Source organism: Falco rusticolus, chromosome 2 (assembly GCF_015220075.1).
Source record: "Falco rusticolus isolate bFalRus1 chromosome 2, bFalRus1.pri, whole genome shotgun sequence".
NCBI lineage: Eukaryota > Metazoa > Chordata > Aves > Falconiformes > Falconidae > Falco > Falco rusticolus.
The window spans coordinates 42,248,572-42,272,501 of NC_051188.1; the positions used below are offsets into that span (position 1 = coordinate 42,248,572).

Here is a 23,930-nt window from a genome sequence, read left to right on the forward strand (position 1 = left end):
TTTATTGACGTTCCATCTCTCTACTTCTCAGCAGAAGTTGATGTAATTTTAGTCCATAACACATCTTTAAATATGTTGCTTTTTTTGTTTTAGCAGAAATCTTGCTTTTTTCATGCTTTTCATGAAAACATTCATTTCTGTTGTCATATCAACTTCCATACTTGTTCTCTACAAACTGTTAAAACATTTACATGACTGTAAAAAGAAGAAATATGCAAGTCCCTTATTAAACTAGTATGATATCAGAAAAAAAAACAGGAAACCGGAAACGTGATTGAAACAGAGAGACCGTATATGCTCCAACTTGTCTACAGGTTGTAAAGGGTGTATAACTGTCTAGCAAACTTTATAACAGTTTTTTTTTTCTCTGTAGGCTTTTCACAGTAACATAGATACTGACATATATATATATATATACACATATAAAACCTTATAGGAGTCTTCTCATGGTACAGCTAAATAACAGGCACGTGTAACAGTGATCTTTCTGTCGGAGACCCCGTGGTGTTAGATTAAACCTCCGTTTCACAGGTTCAAGAAGTAACGATTTTATCAGATGCCACAGAAAACTGTCAGAAGTATAGGGAAAAAATGAACAGAAAGGAGAAGAAACATAAATAAATAAATTCAACACTACATGTAAAGAAAAGAGTGATGCTAAACTGTGTTGAAGCTGTAGGAAACTGAAATCATCAATGAAAAGCTTATTGTTGAATTTACTGTTAACGTTGATGTGACTTTATTGTGTTAATAACAATGTGGTGGTGCACTTAAAACTGCAAATAGTTGTAAATTTATTACTTTTGATTTAAATAAATGAAAACAAATAAATGCAGTATTTAAACAGGCTCTATATTTCAGGGCCAGAAAAATATACATTATTAATCATGTTTAATGTGGTAGTATGTATAGAAGCACTCACAAATATGTCCTGTTGTGCTAGGCACTGCAAAAATCAATTGAAAAATCAACTCTCTCTATATATATTACAGACTGAAAACCAGACACAGGCAGAAGTAGTAAGGCATACAAAAATAAATAATATGATAGCTGGAAATATTGGTTAATTCTATGGCCATATGTTTATTTGCTAGATTTAACTAGGTAGAGGTAAATAAATGGGGGGGGGGAGGGGGAAATGAAAGGAAAAGGATAAAAGCAGATAGTAACATGAAGGTGAGATGATGTGATGTTTCCACAAACAGACAAATATTTTTGCAGTGCAGGAATGCAGGCACATACAGATAGGTAGGAGGTTAATTTAAACAGTACAAATAGAGTAGTGATACTCCACTACAGCCACAGTGCTATAATATTCTCATAACAGACACAGTTTCTTCCTTTGTTCAATTTCCTGGTTGTTTTCGATAGCTAGGATGCATTCAGTTCATCCTATCAAGAGCGGGGAAGGATACACCTTCAAACATGAAAATGTAGGTATCTGCAGTTTGGTTTGTTTGTGTTGCCAATAGATTCTGCGCAGCTGCAGAGGTCTAGCAAATGTCGGTCTTACGAGACCAACTGTACTATCTCCATCCATATTGACTATAGTGAGCATTAAGTGTATAGTTTAGCTGTACAGAACTATAGTGTAAACACTAAAATTTAGGTGAACCACATTCTAGTTCTAGTGTCTGTTGTTAGTACCTTCCTACATTAGAATGAAAGGGGAAAGACCACACAGGTTTTGATGATGCAGGCTATGGCAGTTAAAGACAAGGAAATAGACCCTTGGCAATTATTTCTATTGCATTTGTTTGTTTTTTTATGAGAATTTAGATAAAACACCACTGACATTTTAAAATAACTTCAATTAATAGATAATTTCAAAACAAAAGTTTTAGGAGGCAACAACTATTTTCAGGCTTCATTTTTCAAGCATAACCTGGTTCACATACATAACATACTTCATTAACTGTAGTCCAAATGTTTTTGTTTTTCTAGAGTTCTGGTGTGAAGAATTAAATGTTCACAAATTCTAATTATTAGATAACATTTTTATGTAGTACCACCGCTGCATGTTTCCTAAAGTAACCAAGTTAACATTTTTTTCAGCATTTGTAACTCATTATAGTTTTATTACTACTTCTTGCAGATTTTAATTTTCTTGTTCGAAACAGATACAGTGACAATAAAATGCTTTTTTGTCAAGCCCCTTAACTGCCTGCTATTGTACCCTGTTCCCTTTCCTGTGCTACTATAGTTGAGAACTTTGAAGATGTATCTTCAAAACACATAATTTTTAAGGAGGGATACTTACTCAGTTCAGAGAACTGAAATGTTCCAGGATACTTACTCAATTTAGGGAACTGAAATGTTCCAAACTACTTTGTATAGATGGATTGTAGCATTCTCTCAACATTCATTCACCAAGCTATCCAGGAGCCGAGGGGCTGTTCATTCCCAGTACTTCACTGAGCATTTGGAAGGTGCTTTATAAAGGACTCGAAGATAAAATTTCTGTCCTGAAAAGCTGTTACTCTTGAAAGAGTAACCCTGCCCTCTGAGTGGTGACTAAAATAACTCCTTAATTGTAAACCAAGTATAGAATTTGCAAAGTGTGACTCATAACATTTTAAAATAAAATTAAAACTTTGTTAATATTTCATAGTTCTTTTACTTTCAACTCATTGATGGTTCTACTCCTGCTGTTAAGTAATTATAACCTTGAATTTAATATTGGTTCAAATATTACTTAATATGATTCTCCAATAAAATTATCACGGCTTGCATATAGAGATTTTTCATAAGTTACTGACCCACAGCTGTATGGTAGTTTTTAAATTATGCAAATCCCTGTGATTTGGACAATTACTGGCCCCAAACCGACATATCCATACAGTATACATGGCTACATCACCACTTTTCCCATCTGTTTTTTTACATGCTCTGCCCTATGTATTTTGCCGTTTCATAGAAGGCTCCTTTTACAGCATCCTTTGCAATTTCCCCAAACTCCTGGGAGTGAGGGTGGGGTGGGGGGGATGGGGGAGGGACTTTGCAGATAATTATTTCTTCTCTGAAGGCCACTATCTACACCCTTTAAAATAACAGCACCACTTCACACTACTCATACATTACTTGTAATATTTTAGAATCATTTGGAGGGAAAAATAGAAGTCAGAAGAGAGAAACATGCAAAGAAATGGAGCCAAGGATGTAACTGAGGGACAAAAGATGTGGGATAACACACAGGAGATTAAGAGACAGAGGGTTGAGAGGAAAGATTGTAGGTAGTCCATGAAGAAAACATTACATTTTAAAGTGATGTCTAAGATTGACAAAATTTAAAGAGATAATAAGGAATTTTGTGCTGACATAAAACCAGGATGTTGCAGGGAATAGAGTAAGACAATCAACTGTGTTCTTAGCCTTATCCTAACTTGTCTTTCTCTTGTCTGCTCCTGAATCGGAAAGTTTGAATCCCATCATGTCTGTGAAGAGTTGACCTTACAGGACCTATTCTAGAAACTTCACTTTTATATCTTTTATTTGTTTCTTTATTATACAAAGGAATTTAAGATCTTCTGGAGCAGGAGTTTGAGGAGAATGTTTATCCTAAAGTTCCTATATGAATGCTTTTTACAATCTTTTCTGCAGAAGAGCTGTGTGTTTTCTTGTTTTCTTTTCAGTTTTAGCAGTCAGGAAAAGAAGGTGAGGGATAGGAATCATGAGCAAAATCCAGAAGTTGCATAGTGCATATGACTTAGGACACCTCTGACTTCTGCATTTCCCTTTTGATTAGCTGTAGACAACATCTTGATAGATGCACTTAAGTTCACAGTTCCCATCCACTGAGCTTACTCTCCTGTGTCTTGTAAATCAAAGCAAAGCACTTCACATAGGAATCCATTCTAGGAAGTAGCCACTTAATGATAAATTATATCCACACTTAATATTTTGGTACCTAAATCCAATATGGGGATTTTTTTTTTCTCCTCTCTGTGCTTGAGTTTCCCTATAAATAAAAAGAGATAACAATGTTTTCATACCAAAAAAGGCAAAGATGTTAAAGACTGAGTATCTTGGGAGCATTGTGATAGGTAATGTATTACTACCTTTTACAACATAAATTATTTGTTTAAAGCTGTGTACTTGACCTGTACATAAGTCCTGGACTTTGGGCTGGTAAAACTACTGCATTGTCCTTGTGTCTACATCCAGCCAGTTTTCAGTTGGGAGCAAAGAGTAACTAGATGAACAGAATGCATCTATACTGCCAAACAGCATGGCCTCCAGCTCACTCCCTGGTCCTGAAAGCTTATATTTCATTCATCTGTTCTTTACTATGTTCTGGTGGGAGCAGTGACACAAAAAAAGGAAGGAAAACCTGGGTGCAACATTCACTTCTCATTGGTAGACCGGATAAGAATGCAGCATGTTTGATTCGTTCCATCCTGCACTAACTTTGAAAAGCATCTTAGCAGTCTTTCTAAGCTCAAGAACTACACAATATTAAGCATCCAAACCCTGATATAAACCCACCATTCTAGTTGTCTGTGACACAGGCCTCACATTATTTCATTAACTCTGAACAAGTGCATGCATAAACAATAATTACATTGCAGGACCACGAGTCACTCTTTGCCACCTGATCTGGAGGGACTATAGAGTATCCCCTGGACATATGCATCTAGTAGAAAGAGGGAAGGGTCTCTCTCCCCATTCACGTTCACTGCTTCTAAGGTGAGATTCATATCTTGAGTCAAACAACATATTTTAAACCTTGCTTCAATTAGGAGTTGGCTCTAGTAATGGCAGTCAGCAAAGCCAACTCCTAACTGAAGCATTCTGCAAACTGCAGACTCAAAAAAATTAGCAATGTTGGTTAGTACTGCCTACCCCAGTCTACACAGGCTGTGACAGGATGTCTTACCAATGTTAGACATCTGTAGACAACTACTTCTTTCTGATCCCCATGGAAAAGCCAAAGTAATTCTGATTAAATGTTTCAGAAAACTGGAAAATCCAATTTCCTAAGAATAGCAGTATGGAAAGAAGCATCTGGGAAGACATTGTGGTATATTTTCTTCCAAAAATGTGAAGATATGAATAAACCAAACAAAGCAAAAAATCAATATTTATTTTTGGCTGCAGCACATGTGCTGATTATGCAGAGAGAGACGTATTTTCCTATAAAACAAAACAGATGTATAACACAGTGGTTTAATTTATAAATGTAATTTAGAAATTAAAATACTGCTACATATATAAAATTACATGAAATTACATTAAAAATGTATTCTATTATAGTTGATTTCACTTGTGTATCACTCCAGTGGTTTTTTAGTCATCTAATGGTAAAAAGGAAAAACATGACATTAGACTGCTTTTAAGATATTGGATATGAAAGATTAAAGAAAAGCAAGTACATGGAATATTGAGGCTTTTATAATAAACATACTACACACTTAATCAATTAATATACACATACACATGCACAAACACCTGTTTCTCAGAGGTATAGATCTCTAAAAAATCCTGAGGTATTTCAGTGAGTAATACTGAAGTACTGGAAAGTATGAAAAAAAAACAGAGAGGTGAAACAGAATCCATTTAATAGCTATTTGCATAATAAACAACAGTGTGTGGCAAATGTAAAACCTATACCATGACTGTGGCAGCACAAACCACTTCTGATAAGTTAAGTATTTTTCTTGATGTCCCTGATATATTTCAATCTTTTTTTTTTTTTTTTTAAGTTATATTCTACTTAAGGTCCAACTGAGTATTGGATGAGATTAGCTCTGTGTATTGTGCACACTTTCAAGGGCATTATAAGCCCTGATTAATAAAGGTTTATGAAGTAATGACAGATCTACAGAGAAAAAATGTTTTAAATGAAAGTACTGTAAATGATCAGGGTAGTTTTTCATGATGGTCCAACTGCTGCTGACAGCTCCTCTGTGTACACAGCATGGGTGTATGTGATTCTACCATTTAACGTTTCTGATGAAATAATACAAGTACTAGATCTCATTATTTTACCTTCATCTAAAAGTCAGTACAGCATCGCACAATACAAATCTCTATTTTTTTTGTTTTCATTATCATTTGTAAGCTTGTGAAATTGTGAAATTTTTTGGTGAAACCTTTTCAAGTGAAACCTTTTTAAGTGATCTTTTAATTATCTTCCTATTACACTTCCTCTTTTTCTGAAGCCAGGCATATTACATTTCCTTGATAATGACTGTAAATCAAGAATTTTTTATAAAGCCAATTGTCATTCTCATATTTTTTACATAATTGATGATTGAAGACAAATAGCAAGGTCATTGCATGAAAAAGAAGAAATTTATTGCAATATTGTTTGTAACACAATGTTTTAAGTCAAATGAAGAAATATTTAGAGCCTGTCTTTCAAAGACGTTATCAAGTATTTTTGAACAACCTGATGTAGGCTGCATGAAATCAGATAAACTTCAAGAAGACTGTCTGAGACTACGAGAGCAATGTATTCACTTCAGCTATGTATAACTGCAGAAATTTTGGTATACACAAAGTGAAAATTACTTCAGAAGCAGGTACAAATACCTAACATCTCCCCTTGCCCCAGACCCCACCTTCGATTCAAGGCAGACATTTCCACCATAAAGGTACGTTTTTTCCTCATAGCTAGAATGATTCAGTATTTAAACCCATGAAGTACGGCAGGAGTTCTAAATTTATAATCACAAAATTTCTATTTCTTTTTTCCCTGTGAGACTTTCTGCTGATTTTTCTATTACTAAAGCTGTTGCTGACGTGTACTCTGACGATTTTGTTCAAGATTTAAAGATGCTGCTGTGAGTAGGTGCAAAATTATGACCTTGATCTAGTGATCTCCAACATTACATTTTGAACTGAAAAGGCAGTTACTCAAGTGGAACAAATGTAAATAGGTTACAGACACAGATATCGAGGAGAATCTCTTGGTAAAGAAAGAAGTATACAGAAAACAGGGCAGCAGTTCACCACTCTAGTTAGACTGTAAGAAGTTCCTTTAAGCACTCCAAAAATCTGTATCTTGTACACAAAAATATCTTACATTTTTGAGTAAAAAAAATATTTAAAATTAAAATGTTATAAGGATTTGCCATAAAGTAACATGAATAAATGTCAGAACACTTTCGGGAATGTTCAGTTATTCAATATGATCAGAATTTTCTAAAACTAATACCAGCTTTTTCCACTAACGTTTATATTTTAAAGAGATCAAAAATGACAGCTTTTTGACAGTCATTTTAGGTAAAGCCTTTAGTGTTGGGTGTTTTGTTTTGTAATACAGTATTATGTTTTACAATATAAAACATTCATGGTTTATTTTATGTTTTTATCTGGTCTAAAACTTACAAAAGCCCCTTGTATTAATGACTTATATCATGCAGTATACTAGTCTACCTTTGCTCATCAGCAAAACACATGCCTCTTTTAAAAGCAGTCCTGCTCCCACTGGAACTTATGCAAATAAGGTGTTAAAAGTAAAAATAAAAGTTCTACATGTGGACAGCAGCAAATGCTGGGACAGCTGCATGTCCTGTAGGAGGGGGATGCAGCCAGTGGAGCACCCACTGCTGGGGGTGGTGGTGGTGACCTGCACCAGCTGTGAGAAAGGGAGTGCATGTATCTGTTTTTGTGCATGTGTATGTGTATACATGTGTGTACGTGTGTGTCCATGACTAGAACCTTCAGGGATTTGCTCAAGAAGGTGTTCAGACATTTGAAGAAATTAATTCGTATTTTGTAAGTGTTTCGTATTGCAGTTTATCTACTGCATGACTGATATTGATCCTTAACACATAGTTCATCTAATTGCATGTTAATTATGTATCATAAGAAATAAATAAGGTCTTTTGATCATGATTTCATTTAAATGATGTGAATTGAGCAGTGTGGCACTGCAACATCACCAATTTCCCATTACCTCCAGCCTTCTTTTATTATTTATCATTATAGCTGTACAGATGCTCATCCACACTGCTTAGCTGTTGGCTCAGTTCCTGGGAGATTCTGTTTTACTGCAATTACTTCCCTCTAAGGTAAATGTGTTGTAAATAGTGCTATCCCTGACTCACATGGATAGGAGCCAGCTAATACCCAGTACCCAATGGGCTCTATATGGTGCCTTCTGTAGTCCAAAGAGATAAATATGTTGTTCATTTGATTTTCCAGTTGAGAGTGTTGAAAATAAGATGAGAGCTGTACTGAAGCATACTTGGATGTTCTTATGCCTGAGACTACAGCCTTTTGGAGCATTTCCTAGAATTTGGCATGAAGATTTATGAGACGCAAAATAGAGCTGGGGGACTGCACAGGACAGGAGGTACCAACATTTTTGAAGTCTTATCCACACTGGCTGTTGGGGGTGGTTTCAGCAGAGAATTGCCTCCAGAACAACATCCAGGATTTGTGCTGGATGAAATGATTTGCCTTACTCCAAAGCCAATCCCAGTAGTAACAACCATTAATAAAACTTGGGTGACCAGAGAACACTGGTTAGTGTATGGGAAAAGCTACGGTTTCTCTAAATTTAGAGAAAATCAGAGGTTCTCTAAATTGCCCAAATGCCTGTATGTCTCTTCTCTAGATCATATACAAGGTTTCCTTTTTTTTTTTTTTTTTTTTTTTTCTCTGTGTACTTTACTCAGACATAAAATTTCTGCACTGGTAATGTCAGAAAATATAGCAAGCAGCAAGGAAGTAATGAGGATGGACACAGAGGTGTTCTTGGGAGAATAATCCTTCAAATATACCTATGAAGGCAGCCACCCCTTGTGCTGTCTGCTTGACCCCATAGGTTGTACCAACAGGCGTTAATAAGAACCAGAGGAACAGATGGGCAAGGTGGGGAGTTTGTGGGGTGACGACATTTTTCTTCTGCATGATAACTGGCTCTTCCCTAATATTTGAAGCTGTGGAGGCTTCAGAACAGATCACTTCAGGTTCTTTTTTTTTTTTAAACCAGAACTTAATGAGCAATTTCAGAAGTTAACTACACTGAAAAATGCCAGAAACTAAATGATGCAAGATTAGTACTGAAAAACTACCAGATGGTGTTACAATCTGGATTTTTTTCTACTTAGAAATGCACAGGTAAATCACAGTACTGTAACTGTAAATTGGCCTGTGAGTCTAAATGTTCTGAAACACACTGAATTCACAGGAGTGAAAAGAAGCAAGTAATAACGTTAACACTTGTAAGAACTGGCTGAGAAGAGAATTTTAGTGTGATTTATGCATGTAATTATCTCATTAGTCATTAGCCAGTGTATTTCATATTCCTCTGGTGAAGTAATTAGCCAAGCTCCACCTTTACTCTGCAATTACACTATCATGTTACAGAATCACAGAACAGTTGAGGTTGGGAAGGACCTCTGGAGGTCATCTGGTTCAACACCCCTGCTCAGACAGGGACACCTACAGCCACTTGCCCAGGATCTTGTCTATACAATTTTTAATATCTTCAAAGACAGAGATTCCACAGCTTCTCTGGGCATGCTCACAGGCTCAGACACCCTGACAGTACAAGAGTGTTTCTTGATGTTCATAGGGAAATCCTTGTCTTTCAGTTTGTGCCCATTGCTTCTGGGCCTGTCACTGGGCATCTCTGAGAACTTTTTTCTGTCCTCTATGCACCTTCCCTTCAAGCATTTATAAATATTGATGAGATCCCCTCCAGAGCCTTCTCTTCTCTGGGCCAAACAGTCCCAGCTCCATTAACCTCGTAGAGTTATAAGTTAACATGGTAGAGATGCTTCAGTCCCTTCATCACCTTTGTGGCTCTTTATTGGAGTCTCTGGTAGCTCCCTCTCTATCTTATACCGGGGAGCCTGGAACTGCACACAGCACTCCAGGTGTGTCTTTACCGATGCTGAACAGAGGGGAAGGATCACCTCCCTCGACCTGCTGGCAATACTCTGTAGTGAGTATTGAGGCAAACCTTTCCCAGTGCCTTCAAGAAAAACAAAAATCAAATGAAGACAGGGAAGAATAATTCCCTCACATCTCCCCCTCTGTAGGCAGCAGAAATGCATCAGGTAAGGTCTGCCATGTAGCAGACAGTGGGGCGGAGAGCATGGCTGCTCTGTACGGCTTCCTCTGTTCCTAGGCCTGTTATGAGGGATCACATCTGCATGTATAATTTTGGCATATCCATATATCTGAATAATTGTTACGCAGATCTTTGGTGCAGGAGGAAAAAGGACCCTAGGTCCTTTCCACCAAGCTGCTTTCCGGCTGGGTGCCCCTCAGCATATACTGGGGTTGTTCCTCCAGATGAAGTGCAGGACTTTATACTTCCTGGTGTTGAACTTCATGAGGTTACTTAACGTTATCTAATTAATTATGATTTTGCTCCCCAGAATGTTGTGTTGCCAGCTAAATATAACATATACATATTTCTTCAGAATGGAAACAGTTCATTTCACTTTCAGTTTATTATTGTGTGAATGAAACTAAAAATCAAACTCTCTGCAGTTTATCAAACATTTATCCAATGATGAACTCTTGGAATATATTAGAATGACTGAAAATATGAATTTCTGCAATAGATAAACTAATGCTCCTAAAATCAGTTGTCTTGTTTTCTGTTTTATAAAGTAGTGGATTTAAATATTTTTTTTTCAAACAGCTAACTTTTGCCTGTTCCATTTAAGCAATCTAAAATGAAAATTAAGTTCTGATAAACATTGCCAAAACAGATACTGAAAAATTCAGTTATTCATTCTTCACTGTGTCTTATTTTGGTATTCTAATCTCGAGAAAACCCACCATGATAACCTCATTACTAGGCTAGGTTAATGACTCTGATGAGAGATACTTCTTTTTGCTGATAATGCTGTTTATATATTCCATTATTCTTTTTCTGTTGAATCTTCTAAAAAGAATGAAAAAAGGATAACAGAGATGGTCATTGGTACACAGTGTTGACCTAACAAAGCTAATGTAGTACTACTTGTTTATCAGTGCATTTTACAATTAAGGTAAATTATGCTATAATTTTTTCCCACTGCTACCTAAAGAATGACTGGGAACACACTGGATTTCTGTTTTTTATGTTTTTACATTTATGTTCAAAGTGTTTTAAAACATGTTTTTGTGTTAAAAAACCAATCAAACAAACAACCTAAATGTGTTAATATTTTGGAAAAAAATGGACTCCCAAAAGTATAAGAATATTAACATGTATTACATGTAACTGAGTAAACATCCCATTAAAATCATCTATCCCAGTAAATCACTCATGATATTTGAAAACACTGGAATTGTGTAGCTGAGACAGAACTGCTACTTAAATAGAGCAGGCAAGATTTCAGAGGACAGCTGCAGATATCTGAATAAAAGTGGTAGGCAGACAGCTGCTTGGAATGTCAGAGGCATTGAGGTATTTTAAGGCTATGACTAAATGATTCTTTAACTTAACAAATGTCCTTATGGAAAACATACAGGTGAAAACGAACTAGCACTAAAGGCAGAAGAAACTCATACAGAGGACTGGTGGGGACAGGTATATGATATCATCAATAAAAAGAGCAGGATTACAAAAGGGACATTCCATTTCTCACTTCTCGGTTCATCTTTTGTGAACACTTAGTTATTTCACAAGTAATAACAGCATGTTTCTGTTGCTGCTTCATGCGGGCTGCTCCTGGAGTCAGACCAGAGCTCTGTATGTCCCTGGTCTGTGGTGTCAGCTACTGGAACCAGTGGGGTCTTCAACCTTCAGCTACTGCATCCTGAAAAACCAGCTACTGGGGGGGACCAGGACAAGTGAGGAGGACAGACAGGTTGTGTCGGTGTTTGAAGGATCTGCAAATGTGCATGTGTTTGTGAACCTGGAGAGTGTGGTGTGTGTGCTGCACCGGTGACCTTCTGCCTCTGCCAGCCCCAGAGGAGGAGGGGACGTGGCTGCCTGTGCCTGTGTCTGGTGTGAGACCTGAACGTGGGGGCTGCTGGGGGCAGCGCCTTGTCTGTGGCCGTCTGTGTGGATGGCTACGTCCATGTCCTGTGTGTATCTGCGTGTGTCTGTGCCTGTCTGCAACACATACTTAATTTTGCTACTGATTGAAACTGCTGATAAGAAAACAGCAGAAGCATCCCTCAGCCCAAGCAGAGACCCCGGGTCCCTGGGAACATCGTGCTGGTGCTAGAGCTCCAGCAACTGGGCAGGAGGGTCCTGAGCCAGGGCAGCTGGAGCCAGTGGCTGTTTGAACTTTCCCTAACAGTTTGTAAGCATGACACTATTTACTTGTATTCTAATACCTGAAAAGAAATAAGAAAACATACCAAGTTCTTACTAAAAAAAAAAAGAAATCTTAACAAAAATATATTATAAAGACGATGTATTATTACATGCAGGAAGCCTAGCTATGAATTAATTTGCATACTGGATTAAGAAATGGCTTAAATACAACAGATATGGTGGGGTATTTTACCATGCTGCAGCCTTAAACTTGTAAGAGAACACCGCAATAATTCATATTACTTATATATATGAGTATATATATATACACACATCTACGTATACTTAGAAAGTACGCATAATTATAAAAAAACTTTTCAAAAAGCACAACAGGGAGAAATGTTCTGTAATACACATATTGGACATTTTTTTTTCTTTTATAAAAAAAGAAAGCTATACCTTGTTTAGTAGGTTTTGCTGTTTGTGTATTACACTAATACAAGGACTACAGGCACTCACACTCTGACAATTTAACTTAGTTATTGTACATTTTGAATGGAAATTCAAGTAAAATGAAGATGTTTTCTCATGACAGTTATGTACAGCAAACAAATAGATAATAAATTCTGTCAAATGTTTTATGTATGTGAAGACAAAGTCATTTGTAGTGATTTCCACAACTTGCAAAATGCCATGAAACAGTCTTAATCGATCTTACTTTTTTCTTTTTTTAAAAAATTCCCAATAAACTGAAGATAAAGGAGGTAGGTAGACTTTCCAGTTACAAACTTCTCAGATACATATCTTTAAAAGCAAGAAGTATTACCTGAGGAAAAAGAGGATCTTTCCCTATTTTTGCCTTTATTTACAGTATTTACAATAGCTTGTCCAATATTTCTTCAACTATTTAAAAAGTATGCCTATATGAGAATGAAATACATAAAATTAAATAAGGTTTAAGTGAAGTATGCTGTGAGAAATGTCTTGGTAGAAACTAAAAAAGAAAAAAAAGCCCAGAAAAACAGGACAACTTCAAAGTTCACCAGAGCAAAAGAATAACTTCATGTAGATGATAGATGACATTCATGTGACATAATGATACATAAGTAATAAAACACATATGATAAACAGTATTTGTAAAGAAAAAAAGATTACAAATGATAAAAACCATTAAAGAAAAGGCAAAATATGCTACATGGGAGTTTAAGTGTTTTACTGGTATCACATATTGGTGTATGTCCACTTCTTGCATTCCGTTATTTATTTCCGTCTAACATTCTCCTTTATATGTGCGCTTAGCTTTTGTATACTACTAGATGATTAAATCCTGCTAATCCAAGTTACAAAAGTCAGTGTGACAATATGAATGGGTAAGCTGAATGGAACATTGTAGAGAAGCATATACCTCTAATCTATTAATACAATGCATATTATTAATGTAAACATAAAAACATAATGTAAACATATACTGTAAACATAAAAGCTGTTTTTTATAAGTGCCTTTCAAATTAAATCAATAAATAACAAAGGCATGTGGACACAGAGATTTAAATGAGACTTTGTACATTTAGGAAATTAAAATGAAAATTAAAAAATGATCTAACTTTGTTCTTTTTTATTCTATGCAGTTAGTACTATGCTCTGTTAACTTTTCATGTCAGTCATAATTCCAGTCACTGGCTGCTGGAATTTAATTATCAACTCTTTTTTATGAAAAGGAAGATAGCTATAGAACAGGTTTCAAACCAAACTTGATATAGCATGCGAGGCTACTTTTTATGTGATGGGCCACATAACCTTCAAATATTTTCATAATACTAGCACTTACTGACTATTTTATATGCTAACTAATAAACCGCTAATTTACTTAGCTCATCTAATTCTTATATGTAACTGTTTTATATTTGGTAGCAAACACCAGGAGGCATTAAAAATACATCATTGTGAATTGCAATCATCCATGTCAGCATTTCAGTGGAGAAAGTTGTCAAAAAAAAAAAAAAATTGAGGAGAGATAACACAGTATCAGCATCACCTTACAGCCCAAATATTGTAGCATGCTTTATGAACCCAGTGACTTTTCAAAACATGCAACCAGCACTCAGGCCTCCTGAACTGACATGTGGAAGCAAGACTCGCTGGGCATAAAAGCTGGTCAAGGACACAGCAGCATCACAAGAGGGATGATTGAGCAAATTCAAGTCAAGGCTGCACAGCTGCAGGTTCTGGCTTATTGGGAATACATATTACACCAGCTGTAACACAGGCTCCTACTACACAGATGCTGCTCTGACATACCAGGTACCCTCTCAAAGCAGTTTTTATCTGCTATAAATGTATGTAAGCCCTGGTACTTTTGTTTTCAGTCAGAGTCTGCATTGAGAGACGGCTTAACCTCTGTTGCCCTGTGTTCTCTCCTGCTGCTACAGAAATAAACCAATTCTGCGTAACCTGAACCTCCAAAATAGGCTGCATGTTGATGCTGCAACAGTGCTATACTCTGTGCCTTTTTCCTAAATATTTCTGTATTTTGATTTGCTATACAAACAAGGAATAGATTTGTATAGTAAGCTAGAACAAATACAGCTGCACCCAAATCAGGTTTATGGTCATTTCCACTACCTGAATACTTAAAGTGTTTGTTGTCATTTGCCCTAAGTAAGAGGAAATTTGTATTTCAGGTTTTTTATGATCCAAAAGCAATGTTCTGTGCAATAACATGCCTAACATTTAGCTACACAAACATTTACAAATGTTAAAAGGACAAAAATAATCCACAACTATAATACTAAGATATATGCATTGGTTTCTTTCCTCAACATTTTCCTATTCTCGCAATATTTCTTTTCCAGACAAGTACCAATATCATACATCTTTATCATTGGTGTAATTTTATGAGAAAAACATGCAATGTCTTTTTGCAGATGATATTGCCACAGCTATTTGGTGAAACAAGTACAATAGGTACATCCAAAAACAGAGTTGTGAAATACTGAAGTTCTAATTTTATATTTTACTTTTTTTTAAGTACAGTTTATTTTACATTAGAATTAATGTTTCTGAAGACATTCTTCGATCTAAATATGGACATGAAAATGTAAGATACTGTGGAATTTTTAGGGAATTTCAAGAAAAAATAATAAAAGCCTTTCTGAGTGTATAGGTTTATAACACAGCTACCTTTTAGTTCAAACATTTTATTTCATTCCATACAAGAAATCATTGGATTAGACTCCTTACCAGAAATAAAACCACATCATCATAATTCTTATTCCCAACAAATAACAACAATATACTTCCATAAAATTTCCAGTGCTTCCTACTTTTCTTCACAGTAGGACAGGGATAATTTCACCTTCCTTTAGCTGTTGACAAAGTGGTAATCTAGTTTAAGCTAGTTGTCTAGATTTATTTCATAGAATATTGACACATTTCTGCATTGGAAGTCCCTGAATCATCCATAATATTTCAGATAACTACTTAAGCATGGAATACTCTGCATATCAAACTGCCATTATTCATTGATTAGAAAAGGTGCATAAACATTTGACTTAATTATAAATAAAAAAAAAATTCTAGAAAGCTGAAGCTCAGGTAAATTAGCGTTACTCTGGATTTTTTTGTTAAAATTATTTCTGGAAATTGTAATAAATTTGAACAAAGGACGCACTCAAAACTGTTTATTTTCTTTAACAGTATTATACTTTTCTGTAAATATCAGTAGATTTTCATTGGACCAAAAGTCTTGGCAGCATTTCTTGACTTAGACACCCTGACCCCAATCTTGGAATATAAAGTTATTTCACTATTTTTTAATTAAAAAAATGTGATATGACTTTTATAAAGTAACAAATATCCTCTAATACCTTTGTTGTTATCCATTCCTCCAACAGCATAAAGTGTCCCAACTGTAGATTTTCTAGGTTTAGTTCTTGGACTTTGCATGAGAGTTCTTCTTTCTGGTAAAAGATGGTATTTCATGGCTTCCAGAATAAGCTTCTGGCATTCTAGGTCATCCTTAAAAAGTGCATGGTTTTCTAGGTCAGCCAATATCTGTAAATGACATGATCATGAATCAAAAATGCTGGAAATTCCTAGAAAAGCAATACCATACAATGACAGAAGATCATAAAATGGATGCTGTTAAATATATCACTTCCTTGCAGAATACAGGAGTTTGCAGGGATAGTTTTCTTGGAGGATGGACAGGAAAATAAGTATTTAGTTGATTTTTTAAAGACTCTGGGCAACTTTTAGACACTGTTTCACCATCCCTTAAGACTACAGTCTTAACTACTTTCTTACTGAAGACCTTGAAAAAAATTAAGTATTCTCTTGTAGGCTACAGCCTGACTTATTCTTAATGGTTTCCAACATAACACTGAAAAGATACAGAAGACATCTCTTTGAAAGCCTCTTGAATGAACAGTCATATAACATAACAATATTCTACAATAGTTTCTATAATACTTTACAGGAACATCCCTTATTTCCGAAACCGGACCAAACCAAAAAACCCTAACAAACAAACAAATGGACAAACAAAACACAACAAACAAACAAAAGAACTTTCTTGTACAGGTTTTGAATCTATTGTATTGCTGCATTATTGGCAACAATAAGGATTAAAAATCCAGATAATTTAGCTACCATTACAATTGGCATAAAAGCTATAATCAGTAGTCACCAAAAGAGAGGCTCAGTGCATACAGCTGAAAGAATATTCCATTCTGTTTCCAAGGAAGAAGCCTCTAGGTTGTAAATTTTAAGTGTTTGATTCACTTGCCTGTGTATATATATTTACTGGCTTTTGAGATGCTGTAAATCACCCTGTAAGTTTTCAAGATCCCACTGGACTAAGCAATCTGATCTAACCTCATAGCTGACCCAGCTTTGAGCAGGAGGTTAGACCAGAGACTTCTTGAGGTCTACTCCCACCTGAATGACTCCGTGATTCTATCATCTCACTGATGTCAGGCCAGAAGAGTGCAACACTTAGGCAGATTTTGTGCCATATCTGCCAGACCCATGTTGATATCTCAGATACCCTAAGGCATCAGAATTCAATCAACTCTCAATGTTTATGTTTAGGCAATTGAGTATTACCTCTAGATGCTGATCCCTATATTCTGCTGACTATAATATTAGAGCAGGTTTAAATTGCAAATGGCAGCATATCTTTACAATCTGGTAGATTTCTAGATCTCAGAGAACAACTATCTGAGAGACCCAATTATTTTCAGAGAAGCAGCTGAAGGCCAGGAAGCAGAGAATTTAGTTCCCAGAGTCTATGAGGAGGTACCTCCCTCACAGACATGTATATGCATATGTATGCATTCTGGCAGTTGGATTTCTTTCAAGGACTCATCTATTTCATCTGGACTTCAACGGCTGCTGAAGAATGCATGAATGTCCTTTGTTAATCTGTCAGCCTTTTGCAGATAACACATCATGCTAGGTTCTACCCAACTTCCTGGACATCTGGTACCATAAAATATCCATATATCGATATTGTGAAAGAGAACAACAGGTCGGGAATAAACAACAATGAAAAAAAAGGGGGGGAGAAGCAAAGAAAAAGTAGAAGGAGATACAGAAAGGTACAAAAAGTCCTCCCCACAAAGTAATTGAGCTAGTTTCAGGGAAAAGGAGTACGACTAAAAGTCTGAGAATTTAGCATAGGAAAGCTAGATATACACAAAAAGCCCCTAGGTTCATAGCTAAGAGCAGACTACATTAGGAAGCATTTCTTTACAGAGAGGTTAGCTAACCACTGGAACAGGTTTCCTAGAGGAGTGGTTGATGTCCCATGCCTGCCAGTGTTTAAGAAGCATTTGGACAATGCCCTTAATAATATGCTTTAACTTTCAGTCAGCCCTGAAGTGCTTAGGTAGTTGGACTATTTGATCACTGTAGGTCCCTTCCAACTGAATCCTATTCTATTCTATTCTATTCTATTCTGTTCTATTCTATTCTATTCTATTCCATTCCATTCCATTCCATTCCATTCCATTCCATTCCATTCTTGCAGAGGGAACAGGTAATATGAAGGAAAACACAGGATTTATTAGTTTGCACAATGACTGCACAAATAATAAACTTAAAATATCTTAATTGTGGTAATCCTAATATTCATATGCTCTTAGGATGTAAAAGAAAATACTATAATAAATATATGCTATATCAAAAATGTACAATTAAGAAGGCTAAACCAAATATAACTTTTTTTTTTTTTTTGTCACTAAACCTATGGACTAAACACAACACTGTTGTTTTATCACCTAAGAGACAAGAAAGTTAAAAGAATAAAAATGTGAAAGCAAAAAGACAGCTGTGTTCTTTGATTATAATATTATCAGAAAACGTCACTGAACATGGTACAGGTTACTAGTTTTATGTAAATATTCGCAAATAGATTATGCATCAACCACAAATGATCCCACAATCATGAAAGCAAAAATAAATGTATGAAAGGAAAAGACAGGTAAGACACAAAGGGGCTGAAAATTTATGTATCGATATATTTTGGGGACTTGAAATATCTTTCAGTATCTCTGAATAAATAGCTGTCAATGTGCCAAATCTGGATTAATGTAATAATAAATGAAGAGATGAGGTCTGAAGTTTCCTCCCAATCAATAATGAACAGCTCATATGCTTTCCGTCATTTAGGTAGATTAGGTTTTTGAAAATTGTCATATCAACTTTCTATGCCTGGTGGGACAAACAGTTTTTTCATCTTACATGGAAAATGAGGTATAGAAGCCTCCGCCCCATATATTTGTTTTCTAAAACTATATTTGCTATTATTTTCTAATAAAACAAAAGTACCTATCATATCCATTTTTGTAAATGTGCAGGGTTATTGTATTAGGAAACTACTAAAACATCCTTGAAAGAGCACCAGCAGAATAATAACTGACTGACTGCAAAACCAAGAAAAATACTGAGATTGGCTAATATAAATTGTCTCAGAGAAATGTTACAAAAAGGATTTGAAATTAAATCTTTTGAATTTGTTACAAACTCTCATTCTGGCACCTTTCTAGCACATATATATCTTTTAAACTAATTATTTTCTACTGATCTATATACTCCAAGGTCATATTCCTTTGACCACAGAAATTCAGTAAAGGGAAGCCAATACCATATACATAATTATCTCATATTGAAGGCTTAGTCATCAGAAACACTTGCCTGTGTCTAGATTTCAGATAATTTTAACAAGAAAAAAGCCTATTTTGGAAAAACAAGCTCACTAAACAGGCATTAATACTATGGTCAGCTTAAAACAATGTGTGCATACATCTATAACATAAACGCTTTGTGGCTGAAGGCTCAAGACACTGGGTTGTCAAGAATCTTATTAAAACAGTATATGAGGCACAGGCAGAACAGAAACAGACACATGCAAAAACCAGCAGAGGTATTTGTGTTCCTTGATGGCAGTATTTTTAAAAGGGGTCACCATACATGGTTGAGGTGAAATCATATTTGAAAATATCCTTAAACTTTGACATTAACATCTTCCTTTCAGAAAATGGCCAACTCCTGAAGTCTGCTATTTTCAGTCCAAATGGCAGCCCTTTCAAATTTTATCAGAAGGTGCATTAAAATGTATACTACTCTGACACACTTGTTGAACTGTATTATGATCTAACATATAGAACCTTCATGTCTAACCTTATGATTGTAATCAAGATTCTATTCTCTCCCCTCATGGCTGGTGAGTGTTTTCACACTTGACTGTAATGGTATTACATAAAATATAGCATTTCTGTATGTTTTTACATTTAATATTAATAAGCTAGGGTCAGTACAAGAACAGTAGAATAATTACTGGATTTTTTACTCTATTTCTAAATATAAGTTGAGCACCACCAAAACTGAATTTATGGTTAGAGTCCAATTAATTTTCAAATGTATTTACTTTACCTAGTGTGTAGAGGAAAACACAATTCTCAGGAAGTTATTTAAGCTACTATTTTCAATAACTTTCCAAAGAGTGTATTCTTATAATCTTGGCACCCATGATATCAATGGAAGGGCTCAGAAACTTAAGAGAATCAATAAATTAAAAGCAATTTGTTTCCTAGATATGATGAGAATTTTTGTGTACATGCAATTTCTGGCGTTGGTTATTATGCAATTAGTATTATTAAGTATGAATACTAAAGTGTGCTAATAAGCAGCGGTATTAAGTATATTTCATAACACTATTCGTAATACTGAGATTTTTAATATAACTTTTTTTTTTCCCTTTGAAATTATCTGCACACTACTCAATAAATTAAAAATCATCTGAAGACAAATCATGTTCACATTTTAGACAAGATGGTATCTTCTCTTGCAAAATGATTTAATGTATATTTAGAACTACTGAACCAAACAGTATATTCTGTCAACTATTAATTTAACTGAATACAGGCACAAGACAGCTGAGAAATCAAATTATCAGGTAATGTATTAAGTTACCTATACTTCCTAATGGTTAACGGAATTAACGGAATTGATGACAAGGTTTTTTATGGCAAGCTTATCATATTGGTAAGGATCAAAGTCCAACAATCATATCTGGTGACTTCCTATCAGACAGCTACTTCTTTATTTTGATGTTCCAATCTGTGCCTAAGCTTCTAAAGCAAGTATTTAACTCTATAAGATTGTTCAACTGAGATGCCAGATGTTTCAAATAAAGAAGTAATTAATCAGTGAACACTGTCCTGTCCCAAAATTCTGAGATTTTATGCACAAATTTCAACCACAAATAAAGGCTGAATCTATTGTTCTTGCCAATCAGAAATTCATCCTAGAGATGGGAAATGAACCACAAACCACAAACCAAAAACCTTGTATAAATAAAACTTTAAAAGCAGACAGAAATCTGTGTTCATTTCCCTCAAGAAAAAAATAAAAACAAAAACAAAACCAAAAAAAAACCAAACAAAAAACAACTGCAAACAAAAGATCCCCACCTCAATGGCCAAATCATAAAAAAAATTTTGTTCAAAAACCCCTAACTAAAAAGTAATGGTAAAAGGAAAAGAAAAATAATCTTACGGTGTAAAACATACTTATTCCAAGGCCTCATCCCAACTGCGAGGATATGGGAAAATACTTTTGAGAAAAATATTCATACCTCTCTCCTACCCATTCATTTTAACATATGGACTGACTTGTGATAAACACTGTATTTCTGAATGTCCTAATGGCTAAACCCCGTGAGTGAGGAAAAAGAAACAAGGTTGAAATTAAAGCTACTGTTTAGAAACTAAATGTCATATAAAGCTGGTTTATATCGTCTAAATTTTAATAATCTGCTTCAATGTCTTTCTACTCCATAGTTATCTTTCCTTATTAACTGAAAGTAATCAATATAATTTTTATTAAATCAGGATGCACTCGATCAGGAAATTCAGTTAATAGGGATGTTTCCCTGGAAACCATATTATGTTCTGCTTGCTCATCCATGGCTATGACATCATTAAAAGAGAATTGTATCTAATATTTATTGCAGATTTCTGGATTTTTTAACATGTGGAAATTCAGAGAGCTGTTGCTTCTCAGATGACCCATGTCAGTGCTACTTCAACACAGCTACCTCTAGCAATGCTAGAATTTCTTAGAATAGCAATATCCTGATAATTTTTCAGAACTTTGTGCCACAACGCTTCTCATTTTTCCCAGCTAAACTCCCCACCAAGTTCTTTCCAAGCTGTATTTCTAAATTACTTTCAACAGAATGCTGCAGACAGCATGTGTGCTCCAACTCTGAAGAGCATTCAGTTTGAGATCTGGAGTGAAAAGTACTCAAGTACTGTCAAAAGGAACGTCAAGAAGACCATAAAAGGAGGAGTTTGGTACTGGTACAGTGACTGACACTGGGTGCACCACAGGACTGTGCCCTTATTCCTGCCTGCCTTGCTGTCACCCTCAGCTCCCACCTTCCTTCCATGAGGAGCATCTCTACTTTTACAGCTCCCTGACAGATCTCCCCCAGCCCCTCTTTTATCCCAATGATTTGCAGCTATGACCCAGGTGAGAGTATTAGTGATTTGATTAGTTGATTTGAATGATATTAAGCTAAATCCCACATATTATACATAAATGATCATCTGAGCAATGGGACGGGTCCTGTTCTTCCCCATTGAATGTGTGGCATCTAGGATGATATTCCGTGACTACTGTGAAAATGGCAGGATATCACATGCCTGGAACTGAAATAATCATCCTCCCCTCTCCTGCACCCCACTCTTGGAAGACACTACAAGACAATGGAAGAGCCAGATAACTGCCTCACCAAAACTTTCATGGCACCTCCATCCTTTTGAAGAGGCACAGAACATGCCCTGGTTATTTAGGTAGAGTTTCCTACCTTGTGAAATGTGTGAAATGTGACAATATTTGCTCAGTCAGGGTGAACTAAATCTCAAATTCCACCACCTTGGTACGTGCATCAGACATAGCAACCACCCAAAAGGGAAGACGAGGAAACACCATAGGATTCCTATCACTAAAAAGAAGCAATTGGATATTTCCTTCAGGATGTGTCAGGGCTTTGAAACTGAACAAAGTGAGAAAGTGTTCCCTGCAGGCCAAAGTAAGATACCAAGAACATGCAAAATTTTTCATCCTCTTTTTTCCAAGTGATAGTTGCTTCCAAATGGGGCACAGGCTCATTCAAAATTATGCTTTATATGGTCTTTATCTGCCCATGTCTATTTACTGTGCTTTCATAGAATCACAAAATCATAGAATGGTTTGGGTTCCAAGGGACCATAAAGCTCATCTAGTTCCAGGCTCCCTGACACGGGCAGGGACACCTTCCACTAGAGCAGGTTGCTCAAAAGCCCCATCCAGCCTGGCCTTGAACACTGCCAGGGATGGGACATCCACAGCTTCTCTGGACAACTTCTCCCAGTGCCTCACCACCCTCACAGTAAAGAATTTCTTTCTAATACCTCATCTGAATCTACCCTCTTTCAGTTTAAAGCCATTCCCCCTTGTCCTATCACTACAGGACCCTGTAAAAAGTCCCTCTCCAGATTCCTTGTAGGCCCCCCTTTATGTACTGAAAGGCTGCTATAAGGTCTCCCTGTAGACTTCTCTTCCCCAGGCTGAACAACCCCGACCCTCTCAGCCTGTCTTCATAGAAGAGGTGCTCCAGCTCTCTGAGCATCTCCATGTCCCTCCTCTGGACTTGTTCCAACAGGTCCATGTCCCTCTTATGTTGAGGGGCCCCAGAGCTGAACATAGTACTCCAGGTGGAGTCGCATGAGAGCTAAGTAGAGGGGGGAGAATCACCTCCCTCGACCTGCTGGCCACGCTTCCTTTGATGCAGCTCAGAATACACTTGGCTTTCTGGCCTGCATTGCCAGACCATGTTGAGCTTCTTGTCCACCAACACCCCTAAATCTTTCTCCTCAGGACTGCTTCTCATTCCACTTATCACCCAGCCTGCATTTGTGCTTGGCATTGCCCCAGCCAATGTGCGGGACCTTGCACTTGGCCTTGTTGAACTTCATGAGGTTTGCAGGGGCCCACCTCTCAAGGCCTGTCAAGGTCGTGCATGTAGACCATACCACTGAGGGTGCACTCAATCCCAGCGTCCATGTTGCCAACAAAGATGTTAAACAGCACCGGTCCCTATACCAGCCACTGAGGAACGCTGATTTAGGATTTTGATTTAGAATCTTGAACAGTCCTTATCAACACATAATTATTTTATACCTCAAATAGTATTTAATTTCATACCCAAATACATTAATTT

At 36.2% G+C, this 23,930-nt stretch overlaps 1 protein-coding gene across 2 annotated transcripts in view; it reads right to left on the reverse strand.

The window, feature by feature from the left end:
• KLHL1 (kelch like family member 1) overlaps nucleotides 1-23,930 on the reverse strand; it is a 228,455-nt gene that overhangs the window by 51,032 nt on the left and 153,493 nt on the right. For both annotated transcript variants that reach the window (XM_037377835.1, XM_037377836.1), the window contains exon 6: nucleotides 16,027-16,213. In XM_037377835.1, the coding sequence (XP_037233732.1) occupies nucleotides 16,027-16,213 (187 nt within the window). The remainder of the gene's footprint in view (nucleotides 1-16,026; nucleotides 16,214-23,930) is intronic.